This window comes from Lampetra planeri, chromosome 16 (assembly GCF_965212315.1).
Source record: "Lampetra planeri chromosome 16, kcLamPlan1.2.h2, whole genome shotgun sequence".
NCBI lineage: Eukaryota > Metazoa > Chordata > Hyperoartia > Petromyzontiformes > Petromyzontidae > Lampetra > Lampetra planeri.
The window spans coordinates 10,666,911-10,686,157 of NC_136122.1; the positions used below are offsets into that span (position 1 = coordinate 10,666,911).

The 19,247-nt window shown below is 48.2% G+C and overlaps 1 protein-coding gene across 2 annotated transcripts in view; it reads right to left on the reverse strand.

The window, feature by feature from the left end:
• The window catches only part of LOC144723028 (CD9 antigen-like), a 36,373-nt gene that overhangs the window by 5,661 nt on the left and 11,465 nt on the right, over positions 1-19,247 (reverse strand). For both annotated transcript variants that reach the window (XM_078601551.1, XM_078601552.1), the window contains exons 3-5: positions 5,462-5,559; positions 3,624-3,698; positions 835-936 (exon numbers count right to left, since the gene is read on the reverse strand). In XM_078601551.1, the coding sequence (XP_078457677.1) occupies positions 835-936; positions 3,624-3,698; positions 5,462-5,559 (275 nt within the window). The remainder of the gene's footprint in view (positions 1-834; positions 937-3,623; positions 3,699-5,461; positions 5,560-19,247) is intronic.

Here is a 19,247-nt window from a genome sequence, read left to right on the forward strand (position 1 = left end):
ATGATGTGTTTGACGATTGCCGGACTGATGCTGCCTATAGACCCCGGTGCTCCGGTGAACGCCAAATTAGATGCACTTCTCGCCGGATCGCACTGTATAGTTTCCGTTTGTACGGCTGCAGTTATTAGTCGTGAACATCTAAAAACGTGTAGTATTTTCATTCTTTCAGTTTTATGTAGTGTATAATGTACTGTATAAAATATTTGATGCTGAAATCAAGTGTAGTTACTTTGTTTTTTTTGTCATGCACGTCGGTGCCGATCGCCGGACTGGTTACAGCCTTTGGATCAAACCGGGGACTGCCAGATAATGTTGGAAGTTGCCGCCAGATAATCGATGATCAAATGTGTTTGGGTTTTTTTTTACTACAATTAAGACAATAATAGTTGGTGAATGGTTGCACATTTTCATTTTAGATAGTCTGTTAACCCAACCCATTATTGATTTGCGTACATTCACACAATTTGGCAGTCGTCAGATTTAACTGTCTTCATGGAGGGCTTTTTTTTTCCTTCATACATCACACAACCCAGCACCACTCATCTATCGGCCTTGAACGCTGACAACATTCAGGAAAGTCAATACATTGGTCCAGAGTTCACCTGTGCAAACAAACGTGGCTGGAAACAGTGCAGAATTCTCATCGGCTGATGTACCAAAATGTTATTTTGTTTTAACATAAGAAAGGCGCGCACACATGCTTGCTTGTTGATGTATCGCTGCAGTTGAGACGTCGTCGTTGTTATTTTATTTTACGCAATACAGAAAACCTGCCAACGTGAGGCTGCGCTTGTGTATGCAGCGTTTATTGAAATAGCAAAAAGGGACACGTACCGTCTTGTGGAAGGTGATGAGGGCAGCCTTGGAGGAGTCGGTTTTTTTCTCTTGATACTCGTCGTACAAATCCGTGTAGAACTTCTTCATGTCTTGCGGGATCTGCGAGGTTAGCAGGGTGGGCATTGGCGAGCTCATTAAACGAAACCTTTGGGGTTTAATAACGTTCAGCTGCCGATCAGCCCGGCATGCATTTGCGGCGATGCCACGTAAAATGTGTTAACCCAGCGAGAGTGCATTGTGGCATAATGGTCCGACATTGATGTTTAACGATTAATTTGAGAAAATTGGCTTCAGCCATGCAACGCACGTTTTTTGTTGTTTACATATTACTTCAATAAACAGTGAAACGACCTATCAGAGGTGATGTGATGGTGGCGCTAGTCCTGGATTATATTATCTGCGTTTACTCATGCAAATTGCTCCTTCTATCAAGCATTGGAAATCACAGATGAAGGCGGAAAAAAGGATGAATAACTCTTCAGCCACTCTCTTTTGCCACACGTACATTCCTGTTGCTCTATGCCCCCTGTACCGTTCCCGTTATGTTGTAATGTGCACTGATGCCTATTTTATTGAGGGCTGATATTGGCACGTAAAATAAAAATGTATTCATTGATAGCATAGAATGAATGTAGCGCTTGTGGTGACAGCTTTGGTAGTGATCATCATCAGCAGCAGCAGCGGCAACAAATAACGATGACTGATGATGATAACAATCACCATCAGTGGCAGCAGTAACACGAGAGATTCTCCTCCAATTCGTGTTTTAAATACGGATAACAGGACGAAGTTGCCGCTCAACTCCCGTGAGCCGCATTTAAACACGGGTAATGGCAGAAGAAAGTTCATCGGAATCTTCATTTAGGCTGGGCTTGGGGCAGGACACATCATTGCCTGACAAGAATGATGGCTGATCGATGAGGCTCGCGATGCAATGGCAGACAGAGGAGAGAATGCGACCACTTCGGAAGGTGGAGCGATGGCGTCAGTTCGCATGTAGGAGCGAGACGAATGGTTGCAGTTCTGAAATACGACGGCATGGCGACATCCCTTAATCCAGAAATGGGTAGACAATTGTTGGTGATGATGATGAATGGCAAAAATTGTCACGCACATCGGACTATGGGGTGCAGATGCGAGGAGTATCGGATAATAGGAACACAGAAAAAAAGGAGTTTCACTGTGTGTAACGGGATCTTACAGAATCAATTACATGACCTAGATTTTTGATCAAGTCTTCTAATGGTTCTGCAAAAGCCCCGAGGCTGCTCTGTCTATAATTAGCACTGCTCCAATCATACACCGAAGCAACAACCCACACAATTCTCTTGCCCTCACTCAGTACACTGGTCTCATTCGAAGTCAATGTCACACGGATGGAAATAACTCGAGGGCGGGGAGTCCTAGGAATATGTGTGAAGGGATAGGAGCCAGCAGGGAAATCACCCGACAAAACCACACCATAGTCATCATCAGCCATGGTCAATCTACTGCTGGATGAAGGCCTCCCCGAGCCTCCACCATCTCTCACGTTCCAGTGATACACTAGTCCGCCTAGCGCCTGCTTACGAGCTGATACCATTGCTCCATGTCCCTGGGAAACGACTTCTCAGACGGCTTCCGTTCCTTGGCTGCCACTCCATCACTACTGTTGACCATCGGACCACCAATCGGCTTTAACGACGCATCCTGCCAATGGTTACTCACTACCAGAGGTCGCAAACGGGTTTTGATTCCTTACCCGTACCCGGCCGCACCAGGGTCGCAAATTGGTACCCGTACCCGTATCCGGCCGGGTACGGGTAGCCATTCCCTACCTGTACCCTATCCGAAATGAGTGACAAACGGTTACTCACCAGTGACTCCCGGCCTACCCGTACCTGTACCCGGCCGCACCAGGGTCGCAAACGGCTACCCGGGTAGCCGGGTATCGGGTAGTGTACGGGTATCGGGTACCCGGTTGCGACCTCTGCTCACTACCTCATCTGGTATGCAGGAGGTCATGGGTTCGATCCCGACCATGACGCCTGCTGTATATTTGGAGTTTGCATGTTCTCTCTGTGGTCGCGTGGATTTTTCTCCGGGTCCTCCGGTTTTTTCCCTCTACATTTAGAATCAACATGCATTTAAGTTATTTGGCTGATAGACATTTCAACGTGATAAGCCACTTTTTTGAGCTATATAGCTCAGTGGTCCTTACCTGGTAAAATGAAAAAAATTGTTTCATAATTTACTAATATTGGGAGCTATTAGCAAGAATATTTTTGTTTATGCGTTAATGACCAAATCACCTGCAATGTGCCCGATCTCTTAGGGTGTAGGAAGAATGATGTTATCTGTGTGTTCTCTAACCTAAGCCCACGTTACTTTTCTTAACAGTTTGAATGATGTCATTAACGCTTTTGCATTACGATGACGTACGTAAAAACGTACGTCAATGGAACGGAATGGGAAGTAAAAGGCCGTGCGGGAGGGCGTGAGGCACAGTTTGGCGCTAGCTATCATAGAGTGCGGTCATGTCGCTCCAGTTCTCTGCGGTGAGTACAATGTCTTTAAAAACAGTGGTGTGCTACGCCTCTCTAAATAAAATTACTGCTAAACTGCTTGCGCGTTCCGAGATTCAGCGTTGAACAGGACCCCACCCAGCAACTTGCAGACATCTCAGGATGGGAAAGGGTCAACCTGTGTGTGCATATCCATGTATTCCTCTGTGTGTCTCTCTCGTGTACCGACAAACGCCAGGTATTATGCGTCAAAGAAGAGAAAAGAACACGATTTTTATTTACCTGCTCCTTGCTCAGGAAGCCCCATATTCCAGCTGCAATCTCGGCAGCAAACACCACCAGCAGGCACACGAAGAACTGCACAGGCAACACAACAAACACAAGCACTCGCAACCCGCAGCTGCACCAGTGCTCCAAATTCAGCATCATGGTTATAACACGATCAAAAAAATCAAAGGTAAACTAAACCTTTATTTTTATTTTACCAGATAAGGCACACTGAGCTATGTAGCTCAATTTTCAGAAGTGACCTGGCCACAAATGATAGCTCAATCGCAGTGGCTTGTCATGTGGACATTTATAGCAGTGAAATAATGCTTGTTATTAAAGGTGGAGGGAAATATCAGAGGACCCGGAGAAAAATCCACACGACCACAGGGAGAGAGAGAAAACATTAAAACTACAAATATAGAGGTGTCAGGGTCAAACCCACGACCTCCTACATACCAGGAGAGGTAGTTAACATCTCGCTACTGCTGGCGGAAAGGCCTCCACAATACAATATTCTGGCCTGTTCCACACTGGGCTGGTGAGATGTACTGGAAGATGTTGGAGCACCCACACTTAACCCCACCAGAGGTAACCTGCCCATCGACTTTCTGTGGTGAACCCCATTTACACTGCTTGCTGGACAGCGGCTTCAATTGCCACGCCGTGAGATTGAACCGGCGATTTGTAGAATGCAAGCCCAGTGAGCGAACCGTTACGTGTGTACGTTGAGCTTCTTTCGCGTGGTACGTAGCCAACCATGCTAATCGGAGGTTTAAAATATGACACCATTGTCACAATCGCCACAACGATCATCACCGCCGCCGTGCAATTTGTCCAGGTTTCATGCTGTAGGTGGCATTGCCTTATGTTCTGCTTGAAGTGCAATACATTTCACTGCTATGCACGCCTCATTCTAAATCTCCTTCGTTGGTTCTCCATCTGTTTTCGAATCAGATTTAAGATTGCACTGATGGAGCACACAATTTCGAATGGACTTGCCCCGGCCTATCTATCTCCCCTAATTGCAACCTACATCCCATCCAGGGCACTTCGTTCATCCAGTTTGGAGCTGCTTGTTCAGCCAAAAATTAAATGCAAGACAGTGGGTGGGCGTGCCTTCCCAAGCGCAGCTCCCACGGAATGGAACGCACGCCCGCTCCACATTCGTCAACCTAACTCTACTTTACTCCCACTTAAAAACCCTTTTGTTTAATACGGCCTTCAATTGAGCTGCCCTTGGTTTGGGTGTGCCATGTTTTTTTGTTCCGAGGGGCAATATATATATACAATTTTTTGTTGTTGCTGTTGTCTTGTACAGCGTTGTGAGATGCAGTTTTGCATAAATGACACGATATAAAAGTGCATTATGCCTTCGTATTACAACTTCACTTCCACTCTGATCACTCTCACATCCAGATTATTTTTTAAGACTTCCATTCCCGTTGCGTCACTTGCCCTGCCCTGCCATGCCCACACTCGCTAGCGCTTGCCAGGTGGTCAGAAGATGATAGCGAGGCAATAGATTCTTGAACCCATCCGCGTTTGAGTGTTGCGTGTCACCAGCTTCGTATCCATGGTGGGTTATCTCCATGGGTTATCGCTGCTGGACGTCCGTGAAAAAGTTCTTCATAGCTCATCGGGATTCTGATTCTCATGTACCCTTGATGTCCTCCCACATGCAGCCAAACGAGCACTTATTCATGAAATTGTTCGATGCAACCCAATGCAGGACCCTCGATAGCAAGTGGCATTGACTCTGCGATATCTCTGGATAAATAAAGGTCGTTAACGCTCCTTTGGCGTCTCTCGCCCCATCGGCGTGCGGCTCGCGTCCGCGACCCAGCCCTCACCGATCCCAGCATGCACTGCGACTCTTGGATGGCTCCGCAGCAGCCGAGGAATCCGATGAGCATCATGAGCGCACCGGCTCCCATGAGCACGTACACGCCTGAGGGATGACACAGCACGTACACACACACGCTTATATTGTACGTAGTAAGGCAAAGCTGCAGCGCTGCGATTTCTTGGTCAATGCCACTGCTGGTAAATGCCTTCGCGAGAGGGAGCTCCAGTGATCCATCCCCTCGAGAAAGGTGTTTTGGCCTCCTCTTCCGCGCTGACCCGATGTCTTGGAAAAGGTGGAAGTACCCACACATTACTGCACCACCACGCGCGACCTTCCAATCGACTACCGGTGGTGCACGCATTAACACTGCCGATCAACTACCGGTGGTGCACGCATTAACACTGCCGATCGACTACCGGTGGTGCACGAATTAACACTGCTGAGTGGACAGAGGTGGTGCACGCATTAACACTGCCGATCAACTACCGGTGGTGCACGCATTAACACTGCCGATCGACTACCGGTGGTGTACGCATTAACACTGCTGAGCGGACAGAGGTGGTGGGATTGAAGAAACCTGCCCCATTGTTTCAAGTCCACCAGCCATTAAACGACGTCAGCACATTTAACTCATCGTATATCTTTGCCATCATACTCCGACTACTAATGTAAGGAAATATGTTTGGTTGCATCACAATCATCGTATGGTGGCTATTCGTGAGCACACCTGGTGGACAGCACAGCACACACACAGAAGGATTACATTTATGCAACTAATCAACACAGAACGGGAAGGGGCTTTCGTCCAAGCAGCTCGGTAAACAAGGAACGTTGGCCCGACGATCCCACCCACGTGCCAACATTGGCTCAACGTTCGCATATTTACTGGGAGTGGATTGACACAGGACTGTGAATTATTTTTGGTAACATTCTTTCGGCTCGGCAAGTTACTGCGATGGCCAGAGCGTCGGTAAATCAAACGACTATCTCAAGCACCTGGAGTCAGAACCGTGGTGAAAATGCGAGAACTGTGTGAGGTATAGGGGGTATTGCCAGTGAGAGGCAATGGGGAAGGCCGGCTATCAGCCGTACCCCCTCCGTTGAGCAACACTCAAGCAAAGAGCCACAGAGGCAAGGCTGTGCATCCTCCGATTGGATTCAGAAGACATATCCTGCAGCTCTTTAGGATATTAAACCCAGCTCACACTGTGTGCCTGACATATGATGACCAAAGGCAGGGCAGATGGGGGGAATGAAAAAAGCATTGTTAATGTAATAAGAAATATGGGGGGGGGGGGGGGGGGAATCCACAGCAGGCAAACAATCTTTAATTAGTTTACCCTCGGGTTCATCATCATTTTCCCGAGGTTCAAACCGGATGAAATTTCAATTAGCGAGCATCTCGCGGGATTGCATTGTGCACGGGTAAAACAAATATATATAATAAAACAAATATGGACCACTGATTGAAAACTCAAAAGAATGTTGAATATACAAAGCGCTGTGCGGTGCGATGCTCTGCTCTCTGTAAGCGCGAGAGACAGAGAGAGCCGTGTCGTCAATATGATGCGCCGTTATTTCTAAACCTCGCAGAGGCGGATGACATTTTTTGTAAGCTGCGACGAATGAGTGCCAATTAGGTCGGTTTAATCAACAAACTTATTTGCAGCCGATCACTCGGGGCCCCCCTAAAAATCGATGGCCGACCCCCGCATCCCACCCTCGTGAAAGCAGGAAACCACCGAACGAGGTACGCCCGGGACTACAAGGCCGACAGCGCCAATGTCATCACCACTCAGCTAGGCCCGTCGCCTCCCATCCAGCGGTAGAGCGATTGGTTCAAAGTTCAAAGTTTATTTATTAGGTATAGCCCTGTGAGCCATTCGGCTCTTGAATCGGGTGCAACCGCAACAAACAAAAAACAAAAACATGAACAAGAAAACATCTTCAAGTGACTATGTGCAAACAGAAAAACCAAGAAAAGACGGCAAAATATTGCAGAAAAATCACCGTACACCAACCCTGTTCAAATATCCCAGTGGGATGCAAGTCAAACAACAACAACAACAACCACAAGACAACTTAGATTAAGGCCATCAGTCTAACTCTGTACTACAACAAACAAACATGGCCAAACCAAAAAACTTTTCGAAAATCACCAAAATAAAGCCATAAAAGCAATGAAACAGTGGTCATAGGAACTATGACTTAACAACAACAACAACTGCACATTCGGGCTCGAACACAACATTTTTTCCAAGCCGTGAGCGCCAGACATCCCCCCGGCGCCTGTGCTAGTGAGCGAAGCTGCACGTGCAACGCACGCGGTTACACTTTCTTTATTTTCCCGAAGGGGGCCCGGCAAAGGAATGCGAGCCCAATTTATAGCGCCCGTCCGCAGGGACCGACACGGTACAGTTGGGTCTATAAATGATAAAGGATGCCAGCAGCGTGGGCCGGGCAAAGTCAGCTGCCATTGGCACTTCCAAGATTTAAAATAGGCTCACGCCAGGCCAAGCGGGGTTATCCCTTCAGTCCCAGTTGGGCACCTGGGCTGGACAGCAGATTCCTTTGTGTGAGAGACATGCACATGTATGGTCCTTTTGTGAATCCACTGCTAGATGAGGGTCACCCTATGCCATGCGGGTCGTGGGGGCTATTTGATCCTGCTTTACCACGTGGGTGAAGGCAGGGAGCATTTATGTTAGAGCATAGAAGTAGAGTACAGCGATGGATTTTGCAGCACTGCCTTCTGCTTCCCACCACGTAGCGGCCTACGACATCTTATGTATGGCGGTCACACCATCCAAGCACTATCGTGACGATAGTTTTGCAATTTGCACGTGATTAATTATTTTTTTCATTTTTTGAGGTTTTAATTTTTTTGTTTTCAAACCCCCCCCAAAATGATGTCATGTTTCTTGCAGTAGTCATGCTATTCAAGTAACAACGACCGACTCATTCATTCAAAACGGCATCTTACACCAATGTTGCACACATTGAGTCATGTGTGTGAGAAGTTATTACTAATTACGTATGCAAATTATATGCAAACCATAAATAAGCAGAACTTTGTTCTGTGTCACCACACAGAAATAGTTATAGTCCCATCAGTCTTCTTCAATTTGTACAAACCAACATTACCCAGCAGAACTTGTTAAACTGCAGCAAACTCTGCATCCGTTTCCACCTTCTGGGTCTCATCAGCTAAAGCCAGGCTCATTAAACAAATGCTGCAGGGTTACCAGCTGTAATTGGCAAGAGCACTCCGTTTAAACTTTGGGGCCCTGTTGAAATCGTACATCGTTACACTCACGCGAATGGAGCAAACAAAACAATACAAAAAAATTACAAAAGGAACAAAAACAATTCAAAAACGAGATGATGGAAAATAAGCGATTCTGGAATTAACCTGCGACCTCAAATCGGTGGAAACTTATCAAATCGCCGGTGGCATGGATTGTTTGTGGGCGCGGTCACGAGCAGCGATGGGGTCAGGTCACCCGGTAACAGATGAACGACCGAGACCCGTGCCGGCTTAAATTACAGGCAGCAGGCGGCCTCTGCAACCTGCTGCAACGCGGCATGTCCGTGGTGCAAGCCGTGCCGTGCCACAGGGCAGAGGTTTACTATTTTAACTTTTTATTTTATTTTCACCAGGTATGGCCCACTGACCTGTATAACTTTTTGTTTCAGAAGGGACCTGGGCACAAATGACATCAGCTCAACGAAGTGGCTTGTTACGTGGAAATGTATAGCAGGCAAATGCTCTTCAACGCATGTTGATTCTAAATGTGGAGGGAAAAAAGTCGGAGGACTTGGAGAAGAAATCCACGCGACCACGGAGAGAACACGCAAACTCCGAGCATACAGTCGTCAGGGTCGGGATCGAACCCACGACCTCCTGTATACCAGGCGAGATAGTTAACATCTCCTAGCCATCGTGGCGCCTTTGTTTAACCCTGGCTCCCAACGATATACAGTGCCACGTTGTGTTAGGTGGGGGTGAAACACGTGGCTGCGTGGCAACAGCCTGTGCCGGGAGACCGGTCGACCGGCCGTTCCGTATAAACTTTGGGAAATGCACAGCTTTTGCGGAAAAAGTCTGTCAATGACAAACGCCCACCTTGTTAGAAACAGAGTATTTGTGTGCACAGTCGAGTTGGGTCTCATTCTGACCGGAATGAACCAGAGACCTGCGGTGTTGATGAGAAGCCGCGTGCAACTCACGGCCTTGGGAACGAGGTCATAAAAACCTTCGAGTGTTTTTTTTGGGTTTGTTTACCGCGCACATTTTAAAGGGCCATCAGAAACATTCTAAACTCTCTACCCATCCACAGTAATGCGTCAACCCCAGGTCACGCTCGCGAAATAGACTTGCAGTCCACATGGGGTTCTCACAGGGTGAGGAAAGACAACCAACGTGAACCAGGAACATTACAGCATCCGTAGTGTGTCCTTCCTCGGAGGTGGCAGTGCCCGGGATATCTGAGCCACCCTTTTAAATTGAATTAATATCTGTGAATGTTTCAATGATACATTTTCAAATAAAATCAACACTCCCCCCACCCTCTCCCCCTCCTCCCCACACCCCCGTTTAGTCTCCGCACGAGTGGGGCAGGGAGCCCAACTTCGTTCCCTTCTCCTGAACCCCAGAGCACCGAGTTCGGGGCTTTGGCACCGCGGAATTTCTATACCCCCCCCCCGCTTCCTTTGGTACAGTCCGTGCCCTTGTCAAAGTTAAATAAGTATACAACCTCTACCCTGGGAGGGTCTGGTCCGCCCCAGCGGTACAAACCGTGCACCACGGTCAGTCAATCGGCAGGTCCGTGCATGGTGGGGCAAAGTCGGGGACACTCCCACCTCTTCCAACACGTCTGACCAGGGCGGAAGAGTCGGCGAGACTATTTATCTAGCGGAGGCCCCCTTCTGCCAGCAGTGGCGTGAGCAAGCAATTGCAGGGCTGCGCCTGTACCTTTTATGTACAAGTACAGCACTTTTGTCAATACACTAGTGGGTGAATTCCCCCCCCCCTCCCCCATGCCCTCCCCCCTCGTCATGGAATTCATGGGACCGCAACTTCACCATGTTGGTCAGTACATTTTTGCAGACGAGCGATTAAAGACGTAGAAGTTATGGTACAGTAACAACAACAACAACGGATTTAGCTGCGTTGTCCTCTGCTAACGTCATCACCCCCTGCAGGAGCCTACAGCACCGGCTGTATCACATGGCTGTCACTCATTTCAGGCGCTATTATATTTAGAATGTATATCTGGCGCCCTTTTTCCAGGGCGCCTTTACAACGCAAACCGACCGGGGCTACACAAAGGGGCAAAGGGGGAGCAACGGGTGGGGTGGAGCGGCTGTCAGTGAGGGAGGTGACGGAAGGGATGGATGGACAGGGCCTGGGAATGGAGCTGCCGATGTTGCAGGGGTAGAGAAGGAGGAATACGGTGGAGTGTGATGGTGAATGAGGGTTCCAGATGGGTGCCACGTGGATGAGAGGCACATCCGCGAAGTGGTACGATAGATAGGTGCTATGGCTGGCCTTGGATGAAGATAGGTGAATGGTGGTAGGGGCAGAGGTCTGGTGGCCGATTAGTTGGGCTGATTAGACTCAAAATCTTACTTCGCTTGTCATATATTTAGCTTTGAGTCACGGTTGCCAAGCTGCCACGCAGGCACCAAACTACAATATTGACAAGCGGCCAGGTATATAAAAAAAATGTTGACGGCTTAATAGATAAGCGTTTGTTGAATTGAGGAAGGAGCTATGAAAACGGAGGGGGGTGATGGGGTGGAGTGGGGATTGGGTGCATGTGGTCATAGGCCAGCAAATGAGTAATGGACATCAAATCGATACGAAGTTTTGTTTGGGGTTAAATCGCGTAAATATAAATGTGTTGTTAAACCCGCCATCACCCGACACTGCCAATTAGTAAGGTTTGTCACGTAAACAGAATATGCCAATTTGTTACTAGTACAGCACACCGGTGTGTTGGAGAGCAAATCCACAACATTTACAATCGGAGTACGACGTTTCGCCAGTAATTGGGTTTAACGACACATTTACATTCACGCGACCTAACCCCCCAAAAAACCTGTATCATGGATGCTATTGGTCGCGAAAGCCTGCATTGTTAAACGGACATCAAATTGTTCTGCAAAAATTCCATTGACCGAGTACATAGATGTTTCAATCATCCCGAGTTACGTAGATTGTCAATTATGCGAGTAGCGAGGGTGATTTGTCATGAAAGGGGGTTGGGAGGAACGACATGTTATTCAGGAGACCTTGTGACTGCTAAACCTGAGGAGTCAAAACAATAGGGAAAAACCTTGATTCTACTGGTTTCCAGGCAGGCTGTTTGGCAGTCATTGTGTCAGGCACACCCTTGCAGTGTGTTTCATGGGAATACTCTGTACAGTATCGCACGTTTGTTTTTTTTCTGCTGCCGATTACAATGCTTGCTATTTTGTCTTGAAACATGTTTTTTTTTTCGCAAAGTGCTAAAGTGCAGTGCAAGAATGAGGTTTAAATCATAAACGCTCCCAAAAAAAACCCCATTAGACCTACACAACATCAATACAGCACACCGTAATATAAAAGCAAGATTTTGTAGGACCGAATTTAAATAATTACATGGCACAAAAAAAATAGAGACGTTCCAAGCGATACCAATGATCCAGCATTGTGGTAGTGAGACTGTACGTGATGATGACGCGAAACATATTACAACGACAAGAAACGAACAGTATGACGCAGCTTCAGTTCAACCAGAAATAGTCAGGAACGTTTTTTGTCCGGGAATCATTTAAGAACGCCGCACCCATCTGGTACTCTGGTGGTAGTGCCTTACGCCGATGATCCTTAATAGCAAGCCAGTTTACCAGCATTCCGAAAAATATCGACGGAGAAATTAAGCCCTCTGGACGAGTAAAAATTCCTGCGGAGGGAGCTGGTAGGAACGTTGGGTTGCTCGGTCAATGGCCAGGGTCAACGGCGGCGTGGTGTATTCCGCAAATATGCCCGACTGTGAGAGCGGGCACAAGCCGGCGTGAGTAGGTTAAACGTTGAGTTGTATAAGGGCACCATGGGGTGACCAGCCCCTCCCCACCCAGCCCCTCCCCACCCAGCCCCTCCCCACCCTCCCCACCCAGCCCCTCAAGCCCCTCCCCACCCAGCCCCTCACCACCCTCCCCACCCAGCCCCTTCCCACCCTCCCCTCTCCACCCAGCCCCACCCCTCCCGTTTTTGGATGCACGACGGACGGACACAATAATCCCCTGTGGGCTGGTGGAACCAGGTGGTTCCTACCAGTAAAACAAAATATTACAGATGCAAAAACTGACCCAGATGAGATCGAAATTATAATGCGGAAAAGGGTGAATGCCTAATATCGAATTAAACACTGGGACATGATGCACAGAGAGAGACATTAAGACACCTGAACAGACAGAGAGAGAGAAAGACATCAGTGTAGAGGGAAATTGTGCGAGACAGATACAGACAGAGAGTGAGCCTATCACCTTACATTGTGCACTGAATTAATATTCCTGTACTCAATTCTGCAGACTTTTGACTTTTAAACAACATTTATTGCCGCCAGCAGCAACAGCACTGGAGGCGATTTCGAATCGAAATACACAGTCACCAGCAAACAAATGAAAACAATCGCTATAAATCCACGCGCTATGGCACTAAATGCACCGCGCACAACACAAAATAGAAGTCACGTGGTGGTGGTGGTCATCGCGCACGCCACGTTGACGAGCGAGCGCTTCAGAAGGTGAACACGAGGGTGCCGTCCACGCAGGTACAGAGAGGAGCTTTTCCGGCTCCCCAGCGTTCGAAGAAGACGTGCACATAACCGGCATGTGTGTGGTATGCGTGCTCCAGCCGGAGCCGTGCCTTAAGCAGGCCTCTGAACACTGGAAGCACAGAGCAGCCATCAGTGAGAGAGGGAGCAGTGTCTGGCCGTACACTTTCGGCTATGAGGAGCTTTAAACCTATCAACCTCGACGTTTAACTCAAATTTTCTGCATTCTTCTAATCCGGCGACACCTTCGGCAACACGACGTCACGCAATTGGTCTTATCCGTAGGAGACATTGAAAACATGAAGAATTGCCCTGCAGATAAATAGGAGGCAGAGTGAAGAGGGAACTGAAAAAAACCACTGCCAACCAGCCGAGTGTGAAAGAGATACGGAGTCCCATTGTCCGTTCTCAATGTGTTTGCTCTGTAAACAGCACCGACCGAGCAAAGGAGGCCATTTCAAAAGACAACAATCGAGTCTTCTGTTTTTAGTGAAGCAAAGCCGTTCCCGTCGGTAAAGTCAAGTAGGTATAAAATAAAAAAAATCACGACGTTTCGGGCAGCAGACCATGCTTTCCCACCTGATGACGGACGCTTGTGTCGCGCCCGAAACGTCGTGATCTATTTCATTTTCTACCTACGTGACTTTATTTGCTACCTATTTCTACCTACGTGACTTTACCGAAAGAACCAAAGAGTATGGATTCCTGCAGTCACGAAAGCTTCAAATCAAGATTCAAAGCTGTTCCGTTCCGTGCTGATTGCAGGCGGTGTTGAGCTATTGGGGCTGTTTATTGCTTGTTCTATGTTGTGTCATCAATACACGCGTACTCCCAAGCGTGCACACAAACACAGAGGCATTCAATCCCCAAGTGCTGTTTCGGAGCACCTATTAAGGCTGACATGGTTGCACGAGAGAGTGATGTAGCCTGCATACGTGCATAGCATGTATCACCCCTTCCTAGTTGTGAATCGGGCATCATGCCGTTGTATGTTTTTCTGAGGTTGAACACGTATAGCGACATTTGGAGCAGAAGATGGCAGCCTTCACGCAGCACACTCTGTTCAGTGAGAAATCCCCCCCACCCCGCAACCTCCGATTAGCACGCTTGGCAACGTACGGTACCGAAAGGCGTTCAACATACACGCATACAAATCATGACTAATGGCATCAACCTGGCGAACGAACATCAATCAATCAGCAATATCCCGGTCCACAGAGTCGATGAAGACGGTGAGCATAGATGTTGCAGCACAGTACAACACAGCAATGGATTTTGCTGCACGGCCATCTATTTTCCACAGCATCGCCCACACAGCCCTTAACAACCTGTTGGCACATTTTGATCACCCGTGCAAGCACTATCCAGGCTCAACGCTGCCTAGCTTTTGAGGTCCTGATGAGATCGGGATCATTCCAGATGATCTCGTCAATGGCGTATTGCTCTTGTCTGTGCACAAAAAAAAGGCAGTTATCAGTATTATTTTCCAAAGCTCCAGTGACATCCCTCTTATCCTGACAAGAGGACGAATTTGCATCGGCTTGTGGATCACAGAAGAGTAGGGTAATGCCAGGGTGGGTGGTCAAGGGGAGTTTCGTCGTATGCACATTCGGAGCAACAACCTCCGCATCATCTTGGAAATTCCTTGAGCTGTGATAGACAAATGGTGTTCTAAGTCGGCGGTGGCCAACTGTGGCTCTTTAATTCCACCCCGTGTGGCTCAATCGAAGGGGCATAACGTAGAACATACTATCATAGTAGCACAGAAAAATGAATGTCTCCCGTGCTGTGTGGAAAACCGTCAATATATGCGCGCTTGGCTCTTTGCAGAACTCATGGGTACCTTTTGGCTCCTGGTCTGTTACAGGTTGGCCACCCCTGTTCCGAGTCAAGGAATGAATATACTGGCCTAGAAAACTGCGCAACAGGCAAGTCCTTATATTGCAGTGCATCGTCGTGATGTGCAGCAAAACCCCACATTCTGTAGAAATTCCTCATTCTTTAACACGGTGAGCATGACCACGATGGACAAGTTTAGGACAGGAAAGGTTTGCATGTTTTTTTTATCTCCACTCACTCTCTAAACCAGGGGTGTGAAACATATTTCCTTACCGAGGACTTTCACATTAATTTGGCAAAGCAATCACACGTTAAAATATAAACTAAAACTATTTTTTATTCTAACAGGTAAGGCCCACTGAGCTGTATAGCTCTTTTTCAAAAGCGACTTGGCCACAGATGATAGCTCAACAAAGTGGCTTGTCATGCGGAAATTTATAGCAGGCAAATACTCTAAAGGCATGTTTGTAAATGTGGACGGGAAAAATAAGTAAAACCCCGAGAAAACTCCACACGACCACGGGGAGAACATGCAAACTCCAAATATACAGGCGTCGGGGTCGGGATCGAACCCACAATCTCCTGCTTACCGGGTGAGCTCGTTACATCTCACCACCATCGCGTTAACACACGTCAGTGACTTGTGTCACTGCCAGAACAACCCCTTGCAGTGTCAGAAGCGACTGAGCACACGATTTGTAATTAGAAACACTGACACTGTTGCCAGGTGGAAAATATTGCCCCTTCGGTGCCCGATTAGTGCGGCTAAGATGCTTGGCAGTGACGGCAAAATGACGGAGTAGGGCCGTTTTGACGGACAGCACGGTGCTGCCCTAGAAGTCACGTGGGCCGTGGCAGACCGGGACGGTGTTTAGCGTCCCACGCCGCAGGTTTACCCCCTCCCCACCCACCGCTGACTTCACCCAGGAGACCCACGCCTGTCCCAAGCCATGCCTGTGCATTCATCTTCAGTAGACAATAGGGAGGGGTGGGGGGAGGGAGGGATTTTCGTGGTCGCTGTTGTTGTTGACGCGATTGTTTCGGACGGCATTAGACTGTGAGACGCCAAGAGCCGATGGCATCGCAATCTTTCCACGTCGCGACGCATAATGCCGCCGCCGCTGCATTACACCTCGGTCACTGGGGACTGACGAATCGAAGCAAATTTGACACGCTAGAAAAACTCGGCGTGGCCTCGATTCGTGGCAGTGCAGAGGGAGTAGAGGGGGGTGGTGGTTTTTCGGATTTGTGTGCTTCACAATATCCTGCATTTTGTTAGGTTGTGTTTTTTTCTCTTCTTTCAAGAAACGTGTATTCTTTTCCAGAAGCGGAGGCGAAAGACGTTCTCCCATGGTCCAGATGCACGTGGGGGGGGGGGGGACACACAATTGGTGGGGGGGGGGGAGAGGGAAGGAAGTATGAGGTTGGGAAAAGGGAAGTGGCTGTTAGGGAAGTGGCCGTGAGAAAGTCCCATTTTTCTGCTACTTTCTTGGAAGCTCTCGCACCGCAGTGCTGTTCGGCACGAAGCCTGACGTTTTGCTCCACTTGCTGGGGCAGGAACTTCTTCGTCGTCCGAACGTGCAGCTCCCGTCGTTTTCCCCGAAGAAGCTCCCAGCTAGCGGAGCGAAAAAACATCGGTGGGGGGGGGGGAGGGGGGGAAGCTACTCCGACTGATGTCGAGAGGTAGGTGGGACGTCGCCAGCGTGCGGGATGGAAGGTTTGCGTCGCGCAACGAATTGCCATGAGGACAAAATTACCCGAATCACCCACGCCGCCGGAAAGTAGGGCTCTTTTTACAAGCCGAGGAAGGTAATTTTTTTTCCCAACAACAACCGTGTGACCTTTGACTTAAAACTTTCGTGACTGCAGAAATTAATATTCTTTGGTTCTTTCGGTAAAGTCACGTAGATATAAAATTAAAATCTAAAATAAAATAACAAATAAAATCTCAAATAAAAGCAAAAAACCCACAAAGTTTAGAGTTGTACTTTCTATATACGTGACTTTACCGAAAAAAACCAAAGAATATGAACCGTATGACCGATGGGGCTGCAACAGCCTAGAGCAGACCGCGCGCGCCCACCAAATTTGCTCATAAAAGGGCCACTGGGTGGGGGGGGGCAGGGAACGGAATTTGAAACGGGCTCAACAGAGGGCTGTTTATTCGTGGGTTTCCATTGGAAGCATCCGCCGCGCCGACTTCGGTGCCAGCAACTTGCTCGCTCAGAAGCACACGTCGCTTGCAACCTTAATAATAATCATTAGTCTGGCGAAACCAACGGGTGTCGCGCCGTGTGTCTTGTCGCGAGCGACCGACGAAAAGCGAAGAAGCGGGGAGTGCGCTGCGAATTGTCGCTGTTTTCGCCGAGTCGTTGATAAAGTTCGCCGTACGTGTCGCGCGGGGTCTGAAGGAAATAAAAAAAGGAAACTTTGTACGTTGAACTGCTCGCGTGAGCCCAGCCCGGTTTAATTCTTTACTTCTGAAACACGCGTCATCCCACTCAATAGCAGGAGCCTGCAGCCAAGTCATACACACGGAGCTCACCAGCACAAACAACTCGGGACCAGTAGAGACGTCACAAAGGACGCGCGTGCGCACACACGAGGCTTGAGCACTGTACATCATCGTCCCCCATAAACAAACTCAACAGTTGACGCCAACTCGGTGTTGATTTTTCTCTTCTCAAGCTGCCCGCTCGACTTGCTGGCTCAGGACGCAAGCGACGCGCGTGTATTCAGCGTCGACATAACTTGGCAGGGCAGCTTTGCCCTCCTGCCTCAAGCCCTACACACCTCCTCCCTCCCTGCCCCGATTGTGTCTGCCAGCAGGTTCACTTGCAACAGCCACATGCCCCTGACACCATATCCCGATGCAATTCGAAATGGAGGGGGCAACGAGAATGGCGGCGGGAACATTGCTTGGCAGTGACGCCTTCAGTTTTGTTGCCAGATAAAAGGGTAAAAAAACAATTGTCATATTTTTTCTTCTGGCAAATGAGGTTCCAATGGAGTGATGCCTTCCTTTCACGCGGAGCCACGTTTAGAGGTTTGTCTTCGCGTCCAGAAATCAAGCTCTATACAACACACGTCTGTCTCAGTATCCAGCTCAAGCGAGCACCTCGAGAATGCGTTCGTTCCACTCCCCCTTTGTTGGCCAGATGCCTTGGGTGAGCGGCAAGCACATCGGGGAGATGGGAGAAGGGAAAAACAAACCGAATCAACAGAATAGAAAGGGGAAAGACTCAAGGCGTTGGGGGTCACGTGAGGTGGATAGAGGGAAGAAGACCAAGATCGGAGAGATAGCGTTGTGGAGACCTTAGGAAAGAGACCATAGGACTGGAGAGTGACGGAGACGAGAAGATAGGAGGGCATCTTCTTGGTTCTTTCGGTAAAATCACGTAGAAGGGAAGTAATAAAATAATAAAAATAAAACATAATAAAATAATATAATAATATATTAATATATTAATAATATATTATTATATTTTTTTATTTTATTATGTTTTATTTTTATTATTTTATTACTTCCCTTCTACGTGACTTTACCGAAAGAACCAAGAAGATGAATCCCTGCAGTCACGAAAGCTTTAAATCGAAATTTATAGGAGGGCATGTAGAGATGTCGAGCTCCCCGATGTGCCTTCGAGTTGTACCAGTGCGTGGCGCGAAACATCAGGCATCACGTGGAACATCACGTGGCGACAACCTGAGAGCACATCGCAGCACGATTGGGCACAACCGCGAAAGCCTCCACAGCGGCATGGAGAGATGTTTGACACCGACCGACGCAGCCAGTGTATGGATAAAGAGACCGATCGCGACGATGATGTGCGTCCACGGCTGTCGGAATTTCTGAGCTGCTTGTGACTGCTTTGTAGGCAATGGTTTCCATTTGAGCAGCAATGGCTATTCAGATGCAAGGTGCAAAGCAGAGTTTTTGTAACATTCTCAATTATTGCATGAATGAGGCAAGATGCGGTTATTAAAACGAAGCGCTCTGCCATTCTCTCGATGTATATGTATGTACGTCGAACTTCTTTCGCACCGTACGTAGCCAACCACCATGCCAGTGGGAGGTGCGTGGCGTAATGCTGTTGCGCTGCAGAGTCCTCTAATGCGATTTGAAAA